The 21,755-nt window shown below is 42.5% G+C and overlaps 1 protein-coding gene across 2 annotated transcripts in view; it reads right to left on the reverse strand.

Moving 5' to 3' along the window:
• PPARGC1A (PPARG coactivator 1 alpha) overlaps window positions 1-21,755 on the reverse strand; it is a 100,580-nt gene that overhangs the window by 32,761 nt on the left and 46,064 nt on the right. Inside the window, exons 3-6 of one of the 2 annotated variants that reach the window (XM_039335911.1) lie at window positions 10,035-10,229; window positions 5,847-5,969; window positions 3,998-4,202; window positions 1,312-1,344 (exon numbers count right to left, since the gene is read on the reverse strand). In XM_039335911.1, coding sequence (XP_039191845.1) covers window positions 1,312-1,344; window positions 3,998-4,202; window positions 5,847-5,969; window positions 10,035-10,229 — 556 coding nt within the window. The remainder of the gene's footprint in view (window positions 1-1,311; window positions 1,345-3,997; window positions 4,203-5,846; window positions 5,970-10,034; window positions 10,230-21,755) is intronic. The other variant, XM_039335912.1, reaches the window with a different exon arrangement.

Genomic DNA, 21,755 nt, shown 5'->3' on the forward strand with positions numbered 1-21,755 from the left:
TCCCTTCTAGCACTTATGATGTTACCAAGTTTGGCTAATGAAATGTCTTCAAGAAAACAAGTAAGCTCAGAGAGCACTCTCGTCAGAAATTTTACTACTAACTCCAAACTCTAAGAAACCATCGCCACATTTGCACCTACTCTTACTTCGTGGTTTCTGCTCCCAAATTCTAGCCCTCACCATCAAATACATTATGTGTATCTGGATTAGAGCTAAATGCTAAGAGAGGCTCCACTTTTATTTTTGGAGGTGGTTTTTTTTTTTTTTGGCCCATAAAAGAAAATGTGCCTGTATCTCAAATCGTCTGCAAACAAATTCCCAGGTGGAGACTCATTATGAAAAAAATCCAGAATAAAGGCAACTGGAGGTTGTTGGGTTTTTTTTCCCCCCCTTCCTTTGGAGATGTTTTGCTTCTGCAGAACTGGGGGAAGCTTCTTGGATGAGAAGCAAAACATCTTCAAGGGACAACAAGGAAGATCCAGTCGCTTTTTGAAAAAGCGCCTTTGGGACCATGACTTGGATGAAGGAGAATCTCCGTAGAGAAATCCAGAATAAAAGCCTTTGCTACCTTCGCAAGCACTTCAGAAATTCCAAATGTTTTTACATTTTTGAAACAGCAATTGGTAGGGGGAGGGATGGCAAAAGACATGATGACTTTTTTTTTGTTGTCCCATCTTGCTGGCTTCTTCTTCCATCCCCACATCACCAGCAGTGTCCCTACTTCCACACTGCTCCTGCAATAGGACACTTATTCTACTGGGATCCAGAAAGCAATTCTAAAGTTCTGCCTATAAGAATCGTGTCGTCCATCCTCACTAATGTCTCTGCTTTACATATTTAGTACTGGGGGGAAAAGTACATGTTGCACTAAAATGTTCTCGACTCAATCTTCTCCCGACTGTCCATTAGAGTGAGAAGACCTGTCCATCCATAATGGAGTTCTACGATCGCCGTATTGATTTTTTGATCCATTCCCCAGTGAGTAGAATAAGCTTCAGAAATTAAACATTGATGTTTAGTCATTGGGCTTCGATAAACATATAGGATCTGGTTTGGACCAGGGATCAATTAAGAAAATCTTCTCCATTCTTTCCCCCCTTTTTTTGTCCTGTCCTGAAATAAAACCTCTGGGCAAAGCAGGGGAATACATCGGTTCCAGCTTCATGTTTTTCTGATGGCTCTTCTCTACAAACTTTTTTTTAAAACGTCTCCCAACAGTTTCCCCAAACTGAGCAGAATTCAGAAGAGAGGATTCTTTGCGAAGTAAATAAATGAATAAGTTACTCAGACAGTGAATGAGCAAATACTTACTCTGCTTAGCAGGTGCCCCATAACATTCGTTCTCTAAACGACACAGAAATACCATAATTAAAACAAATTAAAAACGTAATTCTCTCTTGCCTTATATCAACAAGGAAATTCATTTCGTTAAGGTTTCCCTTGCCCAACAACACAGCAAGGATTTAAGCCTATAAAAACAGGTCCCATTTGGTTTCAGGACATGGTTATTACATATGTGCTGCCGAAAACCCTGAGGACCAGTATCTCTGAAGGCAGCAAAGTCAATTGAAAAACATTTTCTTTTTCAACAAAAGGTTCTCCAGATTTCTGCAGTCCGGGTCTGACAGCCCTGCTCTAGGAAAATATTAAAATATCATTAATAATAAAAAAGGTCTATTTTTTTTTTTAAAAAAAGCTTACATCGTTTTTCCCCAGATGTGGCAACTTTAAGATAGGTGGACTTCAACTCCCAGAATTCTCCAGCCATCATGGTTTAATGCAGGGGTCTTCAAACTTGGCCCTTTTGATGACTTGTGGACTTCAATTCCCAGAATTCCTTAGCCAGGCATGCGTGCCTGGCTGAGGAATTCTGGGAGTTGAAGTCCACAAGTCATCAAAGGGCCAATTTGAAGACCCCTGGTTTAATGTCATCACACAGCAATATCTGCCTATCCCAGCGCCTTGCACAAAACTCAATGGGTGGATAAAAATGCCAAATCCAGTCGAAAAAAAATTGGGCAGACTATGCAAACAACAACTTCTACAATAACAACAAACAAACCCAGTAGTGCTGGCTTTACAGAAATACAATTGCTCATTCTGTACCGTGGACAGCAGGCCTCAGGGCTGCCCTGATTTAAAAAGGTTCCTAGCTGTGCTGAGGAATGAAACCTCATTCTTCTTTTCCGGACACAATAAAACCAGGGTTGATGGGCCCGCAATGAAATGTGAATTTGGGCTGCTGCTAGCTCAGGATTCATTAAAAAAAAAACAGCCACTCCACTCCACCGCAGAGCAATTTCCCTTGATGAATGACACAGCAGCTCCAGATGTTGGCCAAAGTGTCAGAGAAGGTCTCTTCCACTTTGGAAGCAGGGAAATAGAGACGCATTTCTCAAGAAGCAATATTTGTAAATGAAGCTTTTCTTGGGGGGGGAGTGTCCTCAGTTGCTGGGGGCAAAAAAAAAAATAGCTGTAGAAAAAAGCTGGGTATCCTTGCCTCCGATTTTTTTGCAATCCCCTCATGAGACTCACAGGAAGAGAGTAACAAATCTTTACACACCCAAGGATACTAAACTTCATTACAGATGTTTAGTTGGCCATAAAGAACTCTTCTGCGGTTTAGCCAGTAAAAGGGGTCAATATGGTTCTTACGCTTGACATTGTTTAGAAAACGAAACAATAAAATGGTGAGGCGTTTTGAGATATAATAGGCATGATGTATTTATTGCCTATTCAAAAGCTGCAAGAAAGCTGTTTTTTTAGTGGAATACGTTGCTGGTTTAACAATCCTTTTGCCTTCTAGTTGGGTTAAAAATACACAGGCGGCGAGAAGACGGTGCTCTGATGACATCCCCTTGCCCAACTTGTACAAAACAGTCCTGAGGGCCACAAAACAAACGGGCAAAGTAGAAAACCTGACAATCACATCTTCCTTCCAAGGGTTAGGGACAGGGCTATTCCGCCGGATCTATGAGCCATGGCTGGCAGTTGCCTTGCTCTGCCTAACGGGGAAGGTATAAAAAAAAACGGCGAAGGTATAAAAACGAAAGATACAGCTTTTCCCCTGTCCACTGGTGTCCAACTTTAGGACACAGTGCTCACCTGTGTTTCTTGGCCGAGGGTTGTCCAAAGGCACTTGTGTGTTCATGTAGCCAGCGTGGTTATACACCAAACCGGTTACCTTCCCACCGATGTGGTACCTACTTGTGTTGATCTACTTGTGTTTGCATGCTTTTGAACTTCTAGGCGGGCAAGAGCTGGAGCAAGGAACAGGAGCTCGCCCAGTCATGCAGCACTCAGCTCTTGAACCCGAGCTGCCAGCTTTCCAGCTGACAAGCTCTGTGTTTTTAACCACTAGGCCATCGTGACCCCCACTAACTACAAACTAGGCACAGGCATTTCAGCTGGAAAAGAAGCCAACATCTACAGTGCTCCTTCTTTTCCTCTCTCTCAAAAAAACGTATCCTGGTTGTTTCATCTCGAAGCCAATATGCCACTCACCCTAGCTCAGAGATCTTGGCCGAAGGAACCAGCATTGTCCAAAGACATTTCTGGGTTCATGTGGCCAGCAGACTTGTAGATCAAAGGAGCATGGAAAGCTGTTACCTTTCCACCATAGTGGTACCTATTGATCTTCTTGCTTTTGCATGCTTTTGAATTAGGTGGGCAGGAGCTGGAGCAAGGAATGGGAGCTCACCCCTCTGCACAGCGCTCGGCTCTCAAACCCGAGTTTTTCAGCTGAGAAGCTCAGCATCTTTAACCACTGAACCACCTTGCCCCAGTAAGAAGCAGAAGAAGCAGACCACTATTTCCAATATCTGTAAACGCATCAGGTTGGAATGGTAGGTCTGAGCAGCCGAGAAATCCTCTCCCGGAGACTCCGTTCACCTCTCTTCACATTCACACTTCACCACACCCTCCAGGGTTGACTATGTGCCACTCTGACAAACGAGACCCCCCGCCCCCCCTAAAATACTTTCCATTCATCACCTACCTTGCAAGTGGTGCGTCTGAGAGTGCAACAGTGCCTTCTTTTTAGAAGAATATTTGTCCCTGTTGCTGTTCCTGTTTTCCGTCTGTTTGGCCTGACCGGGGTCATCACCGGTGGTCAGGTACTTGAGAAGTTCTGAGCATGGGCGTCTCTGTGGCTTTTGCGCCTGGCAGATGCTCTTCACTTTATTGCTCCATGGATTCTCGGTCTTAGGAAACGAGTCACAAGCGAAACCGGGGGGGGGAGAGAGAGAAAAAGGGTGAAATTAGGGAGCTAAACCTTATCAGAATGGATACCGGGTGTTGCTTTTTTTAAAAGAAAAAAAAAAGAGAGAGACAGAGAGATTAGCAGCGAGGGGTTGAGTCTAAGCCGCCCGATCTATGAACCGTGAATAATTGTTTGCAGAGTAAAGACAAAATGATATTAAAATTCCTAAATGACATTGTCGTGGCTTTTTCCTCCAGTTCTCTTTATGTTTCAATGCTGCTAGGCAGCACTCTAGACTGCTTAAGGTCCTATAGTTAGTTCCTTCACCACCAACAGGGAAGAAACAAAAAAGAGAGAGAGAGGACGGGTTTGAAGCTTAATTTGACGCTGATTGCTCAAGCCTCACAACCCGTTCACAACTCTCTTAAGTACTCCTACACGCTCTGTTTTCGGTTACAGTGAATGGCAAGACAAATTTTAATACGGGCCGCTAACAAAATTAACCGCTGCCAGCATCTCAGGCAATTAATGGCCGTCCCAGAGTTGTCTTCCAAGGTGCTAGAAATAATCTTCTTTTAAACCGGGTAGCTGGCGGAGGAGCAAACCGGGCCTGTATATCAAACAAGGTCTATCACTAATATTTTAAGGGCAGCCACTCTGCATGTAGGAAAAAAGAAGAAGTGGGGGCTGTAAAAATGGCAGTACCCTTTGCCAAGAAAAAAAAAACAAAGGACATTAAGATATAGAATATCAATCTCTTTGACTCCTATTAGACATCCTTCCCCCCTCTGCCACTTCTCCATTGTCCCTTTTCTTAGCCTAAGGAAGAGGCAAAGCTATTTAGTATAGTTTAAATGCAGACTAAACACTGCAGCAGGACTATATGCTGAGGCGCACAGAGCGCTGTTACCTTCCCAATGAAGTGATACCTATTCATCTACTCGCATTTGCGTGCTTTCGAACTGCCAGGCAGGCATGAGCTGGAGCAAGGAACAGGAGCTCACCCCATCGCGTGCTGCTCGGGTCTCGAACCTGGCCTGTCAGCTTTCCAGCTAACAATCTCAGCTTCTTTAACCGCTAAGCCAGTGATGGCGAACCTTTTAGAGACCGAGTGCCCAAAGCCCGCCCCCACCCCTGCTCTGCCTCCCGCCCTGTCTGCTCTGCCCCCTGCCCCGCCCACCCACAGGGCCACAGCGCAGATCGCCCAGGCAACCCTGCAGCACCATGGCAGCCACACCCTCTGCCCACACCCCGCAGATCATCTGCACACCATGGGGTGCGAAGGTGGAGTCTTGTCCCTGCTGACCAGCTATGTCCTTAGCTGTGCTGCTCCGTGTGGGCCATGCCCGGGGGCGACTCTCCTCCAGGGGGGCTGCTGGTGACGAGGGGGCCACAGGGGGAGGCGGGCTGGGGCGACGGCGCGTGTGCCCACAGAGAGGGCTCCGAGTGGCGCCTCTGGCACGCGTGCCATAGGTTCGCCACCACTGCGCTAAGCCATTACGTCCTCCCCCACAGTAAATACAGACTAAGCACGGGAATTTCAGCTGGAAAAGAAACCAACATCTCCAGTGTTCCTTCTTCTCTCCACATCTTTAAGCCGATATGCCACCCACCCTGGCTTAGTGATCTGTGTGAACACCCCTACCTTGACCACCACAGGGCTTGTTTTGATCCTGTGATTGGAGTTTGCATGATTGTGCGTGCCCAGGCCGCTGCATTCATTGTAGTTTAGCTGGATGTTGGCTGGAGCTAGCAAGAGCTTCTTAAGCTGCAAGAAATACGAGAAGGAAGTTTTTGGCGGTTGGGAAAGGAGAAGGTTGGGAAGAGGAAAACAAGAGGTTAGGCATTCTTGTTTCTTAGATGAAGGAATAGAAAGTATGCTCCCGAAATTTGTGGACGACATAAATCTTGGAGAGGCTGAGAACATGCAGGATCTTGACAAACTTGAACACCGGCCCTACCCAATAAAATGTTGTTCAATGATGAGAAATGTAAGGTTCTGCGCTTAGGCAAGAAAAACCAGACCTGCAGATACTAGAGTTATGTTGCTTGGCTTAGCAAGAGTACTTACAAGAAAGATACGGGGGCCTTAGTAGATCACAGATTAAGAAGAAGCCTACAATATGGAGCAGCTACCAAAATTGTTCATCTTGCACTTGGGACTTTTCTCCATCCCCAGAGGCTGGAATTGTGCTAAGGCAGGGGTCTTCAAACTTGGCCCTTTGATGACTTGTGGACTTCAACTCCCAGAAGTCCTCAGTCGGCCATTTTGATGAAACTGCAGGCTTGGATCCAGACTAGGGGTCTTCAAACTTGGCCCTTTGATGACTTGCGGACTTCAACTCCCAGAAGTCCTCAGTCGGCCATTTTGATGAAACTGCAGGCTTAGATCCAGACTAGGGGTCTTCAAACTTGGCCCTTTGATGACTTGCGGACTACAACTCCCAGAAGTCCTCAGTCGGCCATTTTGATGAAACTGCAGGCTTGGATCCAGACTAGGGGTCTTCAAACTTGGCCCTTTGATGACTTGTGGACTTCAACTCCCAGAATTCCTCAGCCAGGCACGCGTGCCTGGCTGAGGAATTCTGGAAGTTGAAGTCCACAAGTCATCAAAGGGCCAAGTTTGAAGACCCCTGTGCTAAACAGAGAAGACAGAATCCAACTGCAGTAACAAAGAGGGCAGATGATTAATTGATTGGCTTTTATAAATCTAGAAGTTTTCTTTTTTCCCCGTTTCTGGAATTTCCTCACATTTTCACCCGCAATGCAAGCTGCACGAGGATTTCTGCCTTCACTTTCCATTGAGGCTGAAGGAGAAGGTTCCTTTGTTCTTTTCAAACGAGAAGAAAAATCTTCATCGAATTGTCAAAAAGATCGAGCAGTGGAAGTATTACAAAACTATATTACACCCTTGGAAAGTGATGTATGAGCACTAAGCTCCAGGCCAAACTTTTTTCTTCTTATTATTATTATTTTAAAAAAGATATGCTGCAGGCCATTTATCATTTTACGCATAACAGAAATGAGAAGCCTGTTTTAATTTTAAAATTTAATTTTAAACGCGGATTGTGTCCAAGTTAAATTCACGGTCATCAGCACTTGCCTTTGTATGCAGAGAGACTCCCAAAAGGCACGCTTTATTTCATCTACCTATACGAAGAGGTTTACATTCTCCTCTTCCCAGTGGTTGGTTGCAACCCAGGCAGAATAGCTCAAAAGGAAGATTTAAGTTGGCAAAACATGATTCTTTGGGTTATTTCCAAGGACCTGTGTAGCTGATCATTGCAAAGGCAGATGTTTTTTGGCTCAGGAATCCGATAATACAGTGGTTCTCAACCTTTTTAATGCCGCGGCCCCCAACCGGTCGTAAGTCAAGGACTACCCAACCGGTCGTAAACCGAGGACTACCCAACCGGTCGTAAGTCAAGGACTTTCCCTGCCCGGGAGCGCTGCGCATGCATGGTGCCGCCCCCTGTGCCGGCCGAAGCGTAGCAGAATGGGACTTTTGGCGGGCTCAGCAGGGCAGAGACAGTCTGGACAATTCCTATTGGCTTTTGAAAGCCAATAGAATTAGACTCTATTCAAGAGAGTCTATTCTATTGGCTTTCAAAAGCCAATAGAATAAAAGGGAGTAGCACAGCTAAGAAAAGGGGGGGGGAAATGGCGGACTGCGTTTTTAGTCATTGAAATGGTCATTCGACCCCAAATGGGGTCCCGACCCACAGGTTGAGAACCACTGCAATAATAGGAAGGAAGGATGAAGAAGACGGACAGAAAGAGGCTACGATGAAAAGATTTAGATTAAAAAATAATATCAGTGAACCATTTTTAGTTTAGCCAACATTCCTACAAGGCTATATTATATCCAGGAGCTAATGGTCTTCTCTGTTAAATTAAATTAATAAGAAGGTCCCGTGGTTCACTCATAGTGTAATTCCAAGCATCCACAAAACCTGGAGCCATACCTGAACTTAAAGTCATCTTTCTAACTCATGTTTCTGTGACGACCCAAAATAATTTGATCCAAAGTCACTCATGTTCCAAGGCAGAAAGAAAAATTGGAGTTTTCCTTGGTGGTTTTCCTAGAGAAAGCATGTCAGCCTTAAGACAACATTTGCCTATCATAAAGAGATCTATGAAGCTTAACCTACATAGATTTGGAGCCATACTTAAGAGTGGACCAAATGCAACTTGAAGGCAGGGGTCTTCAAACTTGGCCCTTTGATGACTTGTGGACTTCAACGCCCAGAATTCCTCAGCCAGGCATGCGTGCCTGGCTGAGGAATTCTGGGAGTTGAAGTCCACAAGTCATCAAAGGGCCAAGATTGAAGACCCCTGCTTTAAGAAATTCAGGCCTAATTGAAGACCGACTGATTTTAATAAGAAAACTCTGGAGCCAACATCTAGACATTGGCAAGGATCTTCCTTGTGGTTGAATAACATCGTTTAGGAGATGTATTTTACAAGTTTATCTTGATAGTCCCAGTTATAAGATACTGAGCTTCTCGCTTTCATTATGCCTGAAAGATAAAGCTGTCGGGCAACTGAATTGGGTTTTCTAAAGTCAGGGTTGAGAGAGAGACCTTTTTTTTTTTTTTGGTAGTTCTATAACTTTTCACAAATCTTCTACCCGAAAGACATTCACTGCAAGCTTGTGTCCAATCAGGCAACAGATCTATAATAGATTAATGGGTTGGATGATTTATGTTTAACTTCCCCATGAAATATCACCTAGAAATCCAGTGGTTTTTTGAATCAGATCTAGGAAAGCTACATGACATTGTGGCTTTCCCTGTTTAAAGGTTTGTAACTAACATGCTGCAATTATTTTAGCAGTCCATAGGCCACAGTAAGAAAGTGGGATAGAAAATTCACTCTAGCTTTGCCAGGATCTATGTAAGCTGTAGCAAAGATCTGGAAACAACTCAGAGAATCTAAGCAATTTTTCCAACGTTTTTCCCATAAGGTGAAGCTATATTCTATCTCTGTTGAGAACACATGCACTAGCCTGAAAATGAATACAGATAGTCCTGGATTTACGACCACCCAAAATTTCTGTTGGTAAGTGGGACAATTGTTAACATTGATCGTATCAGCAAAATCTGAAACCAACTTCCATACTTAAGCAATTTCAGCTTAATAGGAAACGTACAGGAATGCAACAGCAGATCACTAGCAAGAAATCAAAGAGAGAAGCAAGGCAACCAAAGAAAGAAGCAACCTAGAACTAAGGAGAAACTTTCTGACAGTTAGATCAATTAACCAATGGAACAACCTGCCTACAGAAGCGGTGAATGCTCCAACACTGGAAGTTTTTAAGAAGAAACTGGACAGCCATTTGTCCGAAATGGTATAGGGTTACCTGCCTGAGCAGGGAGTTGGACTTGATGACCTCCAAGGTCTCTTCCAACTTTATTATTATTATTATTAAGACAGCATGGATCCAACATTTCTTTCTTGTCAAGGTAATGATCTAACAGCTAAACAACTTAGGTAATAATATAAGAAGATGTAATGATGTAATGTAATATATTGATGGAAATGACTCAGCAGGGTCTGCGTCCCTTTAAGAGCCTGACATATCTGTTTTTCCCCCCAACACAATCGAAGGAAGAGGAGACAACGATCCAATAATCCGTGCTATAGAGTTCCTTCAGAAAGAGACCAATTTTTTCTCTTCCTGAGACTTTCCCCCTCAGTGTCTCCCAGTTAAGATTCAGCTTTCTTTATGTTGTGGAGAGGAACACAACCAGAGTGTGACCCCACACCCGTGCTCTGCACCGTCAGACAGCCACTCCATTCCTTGGAAAAGGGAGGAAAGTAGAATTCTTACTAGAGACGTCTCTTCGGCCTCCTGAGGTGGGGGGGTGCTGTCAGCCACTGATGAAGGGCTGGCCTCATTTTGGCTGGTCACATCTCCATCTGTCAGGGCATCGAAGGAAGGCAATCCATCTTCGTCCACTGGGATACTGTCCAACGTTTCGGTGAGGACCGCTAGCAAGTTTGCTTCGTTCTCTTCATCTATCTTCTACTCGTGCGGAGAATACAGGAGAAAGAGAGAGAGAGAGAGAAACATGACTCAGACCAGGAAACTCAAGAACGCAAAGCCTTATGCATTAACATTTGGTCAAATTAATTCCATGCAAGCCATCGTCAGACCTGAAAATCCAGGAAGGTTAAAAATGTATGGTGATCTCCACACATTTGTTGACAGACAGACAGACAGACAGATGAAAGATAGACTGATTGATAGATGATAGATAGATAGATAGATAGATAGATAGATAGATAGATAGATAGATAGATAGACTGATAGATAGACTGATAGATGAAAGATAGACTGATAGATGAAAGAAAGATAGATAGATAGACAGATAGATGATAGATAGATAGATAGATAGATAGATAGAGAGAGAGAGAGAGAGAGACAGAGAGACAGACAGATGATAGCAAGTTTGCTCCATTCATCTATCTTCTACTTGTGCAGAGAATAGAGGGAGGGAGGGAGGGAGAGAGAAAGAGAGAGAGAGAGAGAGAGAGAGAGAGAGAGAGAGAGAGAGAGAGAGAGAGAGAGAGAGAGAGAGAGAGAGAAACATGACTCAGGCCAGGAAACTCAAGAACGCAAAGCCTTATACATTAACATTTGGTCGAATTAATTCCACGTAAGCCATCTGCAAACCCAGGAAGGTTAAAAATATAGGGTGACCTCCACACACTTATAACTTAACTATTTGAAGTCGCAATTATCCTTACATTAGACAGCTACTATGTACCTTACAGGGAGAAAATACTTGCAGAATAATTTCTGCTTAAACCCCTCCATCAAAATTACTAAATAATAGGATTTATATTTCTAGGCATCTCGAGAAAAAGGCAGCAGGGCTGTTGTTACCAATATATTCTTTTAGCTTTGAAGTCACTCTTCCCAGCGATGTGCTTTAAAAGTTCAAACAGAATTACTGTAAGCTTTTATCCGATTTGAGCTGCAATTATTAAAAGAAGATTAATTTCTAATCAGATGTGGCTGTAACATTAATCTGCATTAGACGTCTTATTTGTGTAAAATGAAATATATATTTCAAACATATTCTTCCTTTTAAGGAAGAAACAGCTACGATCACACATTGCTCCTAGAAGCACGAAGCCGAAAATACCAGCCTGAAGATGACGAATGAGACTTCGTCAAAACGTCGCCAAGACACTTCCAATTTGACGCGGGAGAAAACCCGAACAACCAAAGACCTACATACAAACACCCGCGAAAACCTCAGAAAATATATATAGAAACAATCCTCGCATTCTTCAGCACAATACATCACAATTATCATTCATCTTTTGGGGAGGTAGAAAAATGAAAGTATATTATATTTTAGAGATTTGTTGTATTCGTTATTCATGAGGTAAGCTTGGAAAAACTTAATACTGCATCCGGTTTTTGGTCATGACATTACAAAAAAGATGTTGAGACTTTGGGAAAAAGGGCAGAGAAGAGCAACTAGGATGATGAAAGGCCTGGAGATTAAAACATACGAAGAACGGTTGCAGGATTTGGGGATGGCAGTCTAGAGCAGGGCTTTTCAACCAGTGGTACAGGTACCACCTGTGGTACATTGGCACCTGGCAGGTGGTACGTGACCATCCTAGAAAATGGGTAGCGGGGGAGGGGAATGAGCTGAACCGGTGGCAGCACCGCACAAAGCCTGAGCGAGAGATGGCTGGAGCTGCAGGGCTGTCAGGGCTCAGCGGAAGCACCAGGATCAGTTCCAGGCTCCAGCTGGAGCTCGGCACTGATCCTGGTGCTTCTGCTGAACCCCAAAGAAGCACCAATCAGCTGGAAAGTAGCACTGATCCTGGCACTTCTGCTGAGCCCAGAAGAAGCGCTGATCAGCTGGAATGTTGCAGCCTCTCCAGGGTCTTGTGATTTACATTCAGATGCTTGGCAACTGATTCATATTTATGACGCTCACAGTGTCCCAGGGTCCTGTGAAGTGACCAAAACCTGCTACAACCACCCAGCAGATGGGGGGAGTAAAAACCAAACATGCCCCACCCCACCCCCACTGCCAATCCTCAACAGAAATGCTCACGACAATGAAAACCTCGGACAGGAGGAAGAGCATCGCCAGGTGGGCAGGCAGGTGTCTTGCTCGGCTGTGGCTTGGGGGGCACTTTTTTCAGTGCCATTGTGACTTCGAACAGTCATTAAGCGAACTGTTGTAAGTCGAGGATTACCTGTACTTTATCACTTTTTTCCTTTTTTTTTTTGGTCATCAAGTTTTTGACACCTTGCTAGGCGTCTGGTGGCACTCGGATGTTGCCATATCCTAAAAGTGGTACAATGGGTGAAAAGGTTGAAAAGCCCTGGACTAGAGAAAGAAGGACCGGGGGGACATGATACCAATATTCCAATATTTGAGGGGCTGCCAGAAAGAAGAGGGGGTCAATTTATTTTCCAAAGCACCAGAAGGCAGGACAAGAAGCAATGGATGGAATCAAGGAGAAGCTTCCTAACAGTGAGGACAATTAACCAGTGGAACAGCTTGTCACTAGAAGTTGTAGGTGCTTCATCCCTGGAGGTTTTTAAGAAGAATCTGGACAGCCACTTGTCTGAAACGGCACAGGGTCCAGCAGGGGGCTGGACTACAAGACCTCCAAGGTCCCTTCCAGCTCCCTGAAGAGTCCATGCAACAGAGTTTGCGGGCAGCCAAATCCACTTCTCCCCAAAAGTTGAAAGAGGAAGCAAGCTGACAAGATCTCTGCAGATGTTGGCTCGAGCTAGGATGATAATGCGATGCCATCTAAAAACAGCGTAAAACTCAAAATGAACAATTTTCCCAATAGGGATTAGTTAAGATTGATCGTAACTGGATTAAACTCCTATTCAGTTAAATCTATCCTTTAGCAATTCGGGAAACAATTAAACAGAAATACAATCATAATGCTTGTTTACTTATTTCAAGCCATCATCATCACTAGGCCCTTTCAAAACAAACAAACAAACAAACCAGTCAGATTACGTGCAAACTTCCCTTCTTTTGCTAGTTGTGGTTATTAAGTGTTAATAAAGTAACAAGGAGACAACAAGGTTATATGTGTTAAAATACAGCACTGTAATAACTTGGGTGGAGGTCAGGTCTTTGCATGGAAAATTATGTCTCAGGTCAGTTACTTTGTTTTGCCTGATGTCTTTCTTTCTTTCTTTCTTTCTTTCTTTCTTTCTTTCTTTCTTTCTTTCTTTCTTTCTTTCTTTCTTTCTTTCTTTCTCCCTTTCTTTCTTTCCTTCCTTTTCCTTCCTCTTTCTTTCTCTCTCTCTCCTTTATTTTCTTCTTTCCTTCCTTCCTTCTTTTTATTTCTTTCTTTTTTCATTCTTTCTTTCTTCTCCTTCCTTCCTTCCTTCTTTCTTTCTTCTTCCTCCCTTCCTTTTTTCTTTCTTTCCTCCTTCCTTCCTTTTTCTTTCTTTCTTTCTTTCTTTCTTCATTCTCCTTTCTCCTTCCTTCCCTCCCTCTTTCTTTCTTTCTTTCTCCCTTTCCTTCCTTTTTCTTCCTTTCTTTCGTTCTTTCTCTCTCTCTCCTTTCTTTATTTTCTTCTCTTTCCTTCCTTCCTTCTTTTTCTTTCTTTCTTTTTTCATTCTTTCTTTCTTCTTCCTTCCTTCCTTCCTTCTTTCTTTCTTCTTCCTCCCTTCCTTTTTTCTTTCTTTCCTCCTTCCTCTTTCTTTCTTTCTTTCTTTCTTTCTTTCTTTCTTTCTTTCTTTCTTTCTTTCTTTCTTTCTTATATGCCACCCATCTCACGTCAAGGCAACTCTGGGCATCTTACAAGTAAAAGTAAGAGAAACATTAAAACATTACAATAAAAAACACCAACATGAAATATATAGACTCAATCCTCTTCCGTTTAATTGGTTCTAGTTCAGAAGATACATTCTTATAGTCCAGTCCAGTATATTCCAGGCAATTAAAATGGAACATTTTGGCAGGGTTTCAGATTTCATCTAGCTATTTATCAAACCCTATCAGAAAATGTATTCCAATGGGCAAAGCTAACCCATTGCAGATAGAAGGAGAAGAAATAGTATCTATCTATCTATCTATCTATCTATCTATCTATCTATCTATCTATCTATCTATCTATCTATCTATCTATCTTCCTAGGCTCAAAAATTCACAGAAATGGGGATTGTAGTCATAAAACCAAGAGCGGCCTAATATTCAGATAAAGACTAAAATTTGGACAAATATTAATATACAGAGAAATCGGGGTGATAAGCAAGATACGGCCAGTCAAGGCTACAGTTTGCCCAACTGAAAGCTGGAAAAATCTTTTTTAAAAAATGGGGGATAAAAACCTGGAGAAAATTATTGGGACTACCTTAGATTGAAAAAAGACAAATAATTCAATACTAGATGAAATAAAACCAGATTGCCCACTGGAAGTGCTAAACATTAATCTAAAATGTACCGTACTTTGGACACATAGTAAAAAGTCATTGAGGAAGCCCAGATCCATGGGAAAATATTGGAGGCCATTGAAAAAAGAGACCTAGAGAATACAAAGAGAGCAGATACTATCGCGCACGACACGGGAATGAGCTAAGAAATACAGGGAGTCCTTAATTTGTGACCACCATTGAGCCCAAAATTTCCACCGCTAAGCGAGACAGTTGTCGAATTTTGCCCCATTTTTACATCCTGCCTGCCACAGTTGTTAAGTGACTCCCTGAAGTGGTTAAATTTAAATTAAATTATCGGAAGGGGACTCTGAAACCGTCGTAAGTACATGCCAGTTGCCAAGCATGTCTGAATTTTGATCACGTGACCACGGGGAGGCTGCAACACTTGCTTAAAGAAACGGTGATAAATTGCTTTTTTTCACTGCTGGGAATGGTCCCTACACAAACTGTGGTCAGTCAAGGACTACCTGTATACACTGATAACATTATGTCCACTGGGTCACGAGAAGTCAGAAACAAACATATCCCACCATCGCGTAGAAAATTGTATCAAATATTTCTCTTTCTAAGTCGGCTTTCTTTCAATCGATCAGAATAGAGTTGGAAGGGACCTTGGAGGTCTTCTAGTCCAGCCCCCTGCTCAAGGAGACCCTGTGCTGTTTCAGACAAACGGCTGTCGAGTCTCTTCTTAAAAACCTCCAGTGATGAAGCACCCACAACTTCTAGTGGCAAGCTGTTCCACTGGTTAATTGTCCTCACTATCAGGAAGTTTCTCCTTAATTCCAGGTTGCTTCTCTCCATGATGAGTTTCCATCCGTTGTTTCTTGTCCTGCCTTCTGGTGCTGTGGAAAATAAGTTGACAACCCCCCCCCTCTTCTTTGTGGCAGCCCCTCAAATATTGGAATACTGCTATCATGTCCCCCCTAGTCCTTCTTTTCTCTAGACTGGCCATTCCCAAATCCTGCAACCGTTCTTCATATGTTTTAGTCCCCAGGCCTTTAATCATCCTAGTTGCTCTTCTTTGCACTTTTTCCCCAAAGTCTCGGCATCTTTCTTGTACTGTGGTGACCAAAACTGGATGCAGCTTATTCCAGGTGCAGCCTTACTAAGGATTTAAAAAGCGTGCTTTTGATTCTCTGCCTCTGTTTATGCAACTAAGGATTGTATTAGCTTTTTTTTTCTTTGATAACATGGACTTTTAGAGAAACCCTTTGGATTATCTGTTTGCGAGCTTGGTGTTTGCACTTTAAAAAAAAACGGAAAAAAACAACAACCCCTCAAGGACAGTGAAGCACTCTCCACGCAAACTGGACACTATTCTTACTCATCAGAGCAATTTCGATTAGTGGTTTTCTTTTTTCCCCCTCGTAAGGAGTTTCAAAACATTCCTCAGAGGAAAGCAAAGGATGTGACAAAGAGAGGACTCTGTTAAAACAATTAACGTCATTTTTCATTAATGCTCTGGTCCCAATTTACAGAGCAAATAAATCAAAGTCAACAGCTGATGGCACGCCACCCGGCTAATACATATCTGCTCACAGATGACACAAGGAGCAGAACTGCATTAAGGACTAGAAATGACGTCGGGAGATAACCTTGGCAAAGCTTGGCCATGCGCCGGCTTTTAAATAATATTTCATACCCAACGTTTTTATTAGTGAATGTAGCAAGAATGGGGCTGACAAAAGGGAGAAGAGAGTCCAGTTTCTGCTCATCTGATTGTCATGAGAAATAGTTTGCTTTAGAAGCAGGTGCGGGATAGGAGGAGGAGCACGAGCCCGAAGGAGGGGTCAAACATATCATAAGTCACGAGTCCCTGCGTTCCTGCCCACTTTGAATGTCTCTTTTATCTCCCGCTCATTTCCCTTGGCTGTTAGTTGGACGGATTCTTGTAGAGAGCCTAAACTTTCAATAAATTTTTATACTCCTTGGAACTGTCTGAATCTCCTGATTTCCCCAGCATTTGACATATGTCCGTCCATCCATCCATCCATCCATCCATCCATCCATCCATCCATCTACCTATCATCTATCTACTATAATTTCATATCTATCTATCTATCTATCTATCTATCTATCTATCTATCTATCTATCTATCTATCTATCTATCTGTTGCAATATATGGCTGTGAAAGTTGGACCATAAGAAAGGCTGAGCATCAAAGAATTGAGGCCTTTGAACTCTGGTGCTGGAGAAGACTCCTGTGAGTCCCCTGGACTGCAAGGCGATCAAACCGGTCAGTCCTAGAGGAGATCAACCCCGACTGCTCTTGAGAAGGCCAGATCCTGAAGTTGAAACTCAAGTGCTTTGGCCACCTAATGAGAAGGAAGGACTCACTGGAGAAGAGCCTAATGCTGGGAAAGATGGAGGGCAAGAGAAGAAGGGGATGATAGAGAGTGAGGTGGCTGGATGGAGTCACTGAAGCAGGAGACGTGAACTTAAATGGACTCCAGAAGATGGTAGAGGACAGGAAGGCCTGGAGGAACATTGTCCATGGGGTCGCAATGGGTTGGACATGACTTTGCAACTAACAACAACTATCTGTCTATCTGTCTGTCTGTCTGTCTATCTATCTGTCTATCTATCTGGCGTTTCTGACGTGCTGTCATGAAAGCAATCTTGGTTTCTATCTCCAGTGAAACATGGCTCCTCCTAATTTTAATAGCTATTTTCTTTGTAAAAACTCCTCTTCACAGTTTTCAGGAAGGTCACAAATTCCAGTTAGGAGCTCCATCCGAAAACAAGGAACGCCACTTTAGTTCACACAATTTAGAAGGTCATTTTCTCCAAACCATAATTACGATATTGCCATAGACAAAATTTAACTGATTTATTAAGCATCTCTTCTCTGCTTTCTTCCTTATGATATGAGATCTCGTGTTGACAGTCCGGGAACAGAGCCCCATTGCCTCCAGAAGCTGCAAATTTCATTATTCCAAAGTTGTCACTCATTATCCACAAGGGATATTCCTGCAATTATATGCTCCTTTTGAAGAAGTGTTACTAGCACCTTCTCAAAATTTTCTATATACGTAGTAGTCTGGATGGCACTGCTGGTTGATGAATTCTCATGGTGCCAAATCAAATAAAATGTTCTGAGCATCACCTTTCATTCTAAAGTGGCAGAAATTACCAATAATTCTCACGATATTAATAAAAAAAAAGCTTTTCTCAGATTGACACAGAATACAGAAGTGGTAGCACTCTCCGCGGTGGTGCTTTCCCGCACAAAAGGGGGGAAATAAGAGGTATTTTATGTGTGAAATAACACTCCTTGCTCTGGCTGACACAACCTAAAATGGAGACCAGATGGAGAGATTCTTCCTAAGAATTCAGAGGTTGCATTTTTTTCTGAAGCCAGAAAACAGCCCCACAGCGTGGAAGATGGCCTTTTGGTCCAAGTCCCCCGGGGAGAGAGTTAGTGCATACACACAGTCGGAGAAAAAATAACTTGATAGCAGATTTGACCATTGCAAAAACAAGAGACAGATGGAAGCAGACCTCCCATCCGGAAAAGAATGCCGGGCAGCCCATTTACATGGGGCGGGAGAGACAAAGAAGGTTTAAACATGGATTCTGTAAGTACGGCTTGCTTTTAAAACACAGCAGTGACTGCAATGCTTCCTTCCTAGCTTATCCCATCAGGCCTTCTTGGATGCGTGAGAGCTTATCTAATGGGATCTGATCTTGCCTGCTGCTTGAAGCTTGGTCCACAGGAAGCCTGACTTTCAACACGTTCTCCACCCTACGGCTGGCTGCCTGCTTTTCCCTTTTGCTGAAAAACTGCAGGAAATTGATATCAGGAGTGTGGAGTGCTTCAGAATAATAATAATAAAAAAGAAGCTTTGAAGTACACGGGGGGCACAAACTGATGGATCTCCTTAAACTAACTCCAAATTTTGTCGGAGTTCCATAGCTGCTCTCTGGAAGAGCCTGGAAGAAGAAGATATTTTGGACCTACCTGAAGAGTCTATACAGAGTCAATAGGCTGGTAGATATTCTATTCTATTCTGTTCTGTTCTGTTCTGTTCTAGTCTAGTCTAGTCTAGATTTTCTATTCTATTCTATTCTATTCTATTCTATTCTATTCTATTCTATTCTATTCTATTCTATTCTATTCTATTCCATTCCATTCCATTATTCTATTCTATTCTATTCTAGTCTACTCTAGTCTAGATTTTTTATTCTATTCTATTCTATTCTATTCTATTCTATTCTATTCTATTCTATTCTATTCTATTCTATTCTATTCCATTCCATTCCATTCCATTCCATTCCATTATTCTATTCTATTCTATTCTATTCTATTCTATTCTAGTCTAGTCTAGTCTAGTCTAGTCTAGTCTAGTCTACTCCAGTCTAGTCTAGTCTACTCTGGTCTAGATTTTTTATTCCATTCCATTCCATTCCATTATTCTATTCTATTCTATTCTATTCTATTCTATTCTATTCTAGTCTAGTCTAGTCTAGTCTAGTCTAGTCTAGTCTAGTCTAGTCTAGTCTACTCCAGTCTAGTCTACTCTGGTCTAGATTTTTTATTCCATTCCATTCCATTCCATTCCATTATTCTATTCTATTCTATTCTATTCTAGTCTAGTCTAGTCTAGTCTAGTCTTTATTCCATTCCATTCCATTCCATTATCCTATTCTATTCTATTCTATTTCTAGTCTAATCTAGTCTTCGTTTTTTATTCTATTCCTCATTATTCTATTCTATTCTAGTCTAGTCTAGTCTATTCCAGTGGTTCTCAACCTGTGGGTCGGGACCCCATTTGGGGTCGAACGGCCATTTCACGGGGGTCGCCAAACAAGGCTGTCCGCCATTTTTTCCCCCTTTTCTTTGGTCACGCCCCTAGCACCCGCTGATGTATAAGTGGTTGGGGGTCACCACAACATGGGGAACTGTATTATGGGGTCGCAGCATTAGAAAGGTTGAGAACCACTGGTCTATTCTATTCTATTCTATTCTATTCTAGTCTAGTCTAGTCTAGTCTAGTCTAGTCTTCATTTTTTATTCTATTCATTATTCTATTCTATTCTATTCTAGTCTAGTCTAGTCTAGTCTATTCCGTTCCATTCCATTCCATTCTATTCTATTCTATTCTATTCTATTCTATTCTATTCACTGTACTCTAAGCTATGCTACTCTATTCTATTCTACTCTACTCTCCTTTTCTCTTCAATTGATGTGGAAAGCTCCTTCTACCTTGGCACCACTTCGATTCTTAAACAAAGTCAACCAGCTCTTCTTTTCCAATACAGTCCCACAAAACAATCAACTTGTTTCGATTCTGTTGTCATCAACAATTAAGAACGCTGATTATTTAAAATGCCTTGGAAAGATGTGTTGATATATTTAATTAGAAGATGGTTGGAGTCATTTACAGAGGCATGACTTGTTTTTGTTTTTTAAAAGAAAGATGTTCCTTCAGGTTTTAGTATCATTTCTCTAGATGCTTTTTATTTCTGTAAAGTCAGCTTAACCCTTCTGTTTCTCCCTTGCTACTTACTGCCCCACTTTCCTGCAGGTCCTGTACGATTTAATTGTTTTGAGATGATATACTATCTCTTAAGTAAAAAAAACAAAACAAAAGGACAGGTGAATAGGTCTATAAATCGCAGAATCTTTCTTCCTTCCTTATTTTAAAAAAAATGTATAGTCTACTCCCTCTTTCTAATCATCTGGGACCACAACAGTTCATTCTCAGTTTTTAAACAGCTAAACTCTGGCAGAGTTTAAGAAAACAATAAATCAAGATTTGGTGCAGAGAAAGGAAGGAAAAGAACAGATAAGTGTGGACAAATATGGTGGTACATGATAAAAATCCAGAGGATGATAGTGAGGAAAGATAAAATAATAGCCAACACAATTTTAGCAACTTGGAATAAAGAAAACATACAATGTATGAGGATATCTACTTGAAATACCAAGAGAGAAAGAGAAAAAAAAAAACCTCTTTGGATTCTAAAAGCTAGTCTTCTCCAACCAGAAGCTCTCCAGATGAATAGAAACAGCCACTACCAGAAATGAAGATTCCCAGTCATCCAGGTCATGGTTGTCCCAAAGGTGCTTTTTCAGGAAGCAACTGGACTTTCTTGTTTTTCTCTGAAGACATTTTGCTTCTTATCCCAGAAGCTTCTTCACCTCTGCTTGGATGGTGGGGGAATGGAAGGATTTATATTCCTTGCAGACAGCTGGTCATTTGCATTATTTTAGAGGGTCGTTGAGGCCACCTGGAGGTTTACCTGACTGGTGCAAATGGGTGTGGAGCCTTCTTCGAACCGTTGAAAGAACTGTGTTGTAGACTGGAGAGAGATGATCTACAACACCGTCCTTTCCGCAGTTCCAAGAAGGCTCCACACCCATTTGCACCACTCAGGTGACCCTGAGGACACAGATAGACGTCCAAGTGGCCTCAATGACTCTCTAAAAATATGCAAATGACCAGCTGTCTGCAAGAAGTATAAATCCTTCCCTTCCCCACCTTCCAGCCAGAGCTGAAGAAGCTTCTGGGGATGAAGAGTGAAACATCTTCAAAAAAAAAACAAGAGAGTCCAGTTGCCTCTAGAAAAAAAGCACCTTTGGGGCCATAGCCCAAGAAGTTATGCTTGCATGGTTCCAGCAGCTTTCAACTGAAGACATCCGTCTCCTACGTGATCTAATAGCCCACGTAGCAGCGCAGCCTTCCTTACATTACTTTTATGGGCAAAACTCAACAGTCTTCTAATTGTCTGATAGCCTCTCAAAAGCAGAGTGACAGGCTCAGCTCTGCCTTCTGTCAAAGCGCTCCAGCACTGCTTATTTCCAAGCTTAACACCAACCCGAGGATCAAATCTTTAGAAGGGCTACAAATATCAGCGTCTCTCTCACGCTCTTTTAAGTTTTCCCCTGGGTAAACACCCTGTCGGCTTTCCATCTGTTAGGAAGGCAGAAAGACCATTTCAGAAACAGGCGCTCCTATAAAAGTCTGTAGACTGGGGGTGCTGGGTGGGTTAGGGGGAAATATGTATTGTTTTTTTTATTAAACAAAGTTTTATTCCTGCTCTTGGATCAAGTCCGTTCTTGTTCCTTTCAGAAGATAGGCAGGTCTAGAAGCAGCGTGCCT

The sequence above is a fragment of the Crotalus tigris genome, unplaced genomic scaffold (genome assembly GCF_016545835.1).
Source record: "Crotalus tigris isolate CLP2741 ecotype Arizona unplaced genomic scaffold, ASM1654583v1 scf7180000017663.5292952, whole genome shotgun sequence".
NCBI lineage: Eukaryota > Metazoa > Chordata > Lepidosauria > Squamata > Viperidae > Crotalus > Crotalus tigris.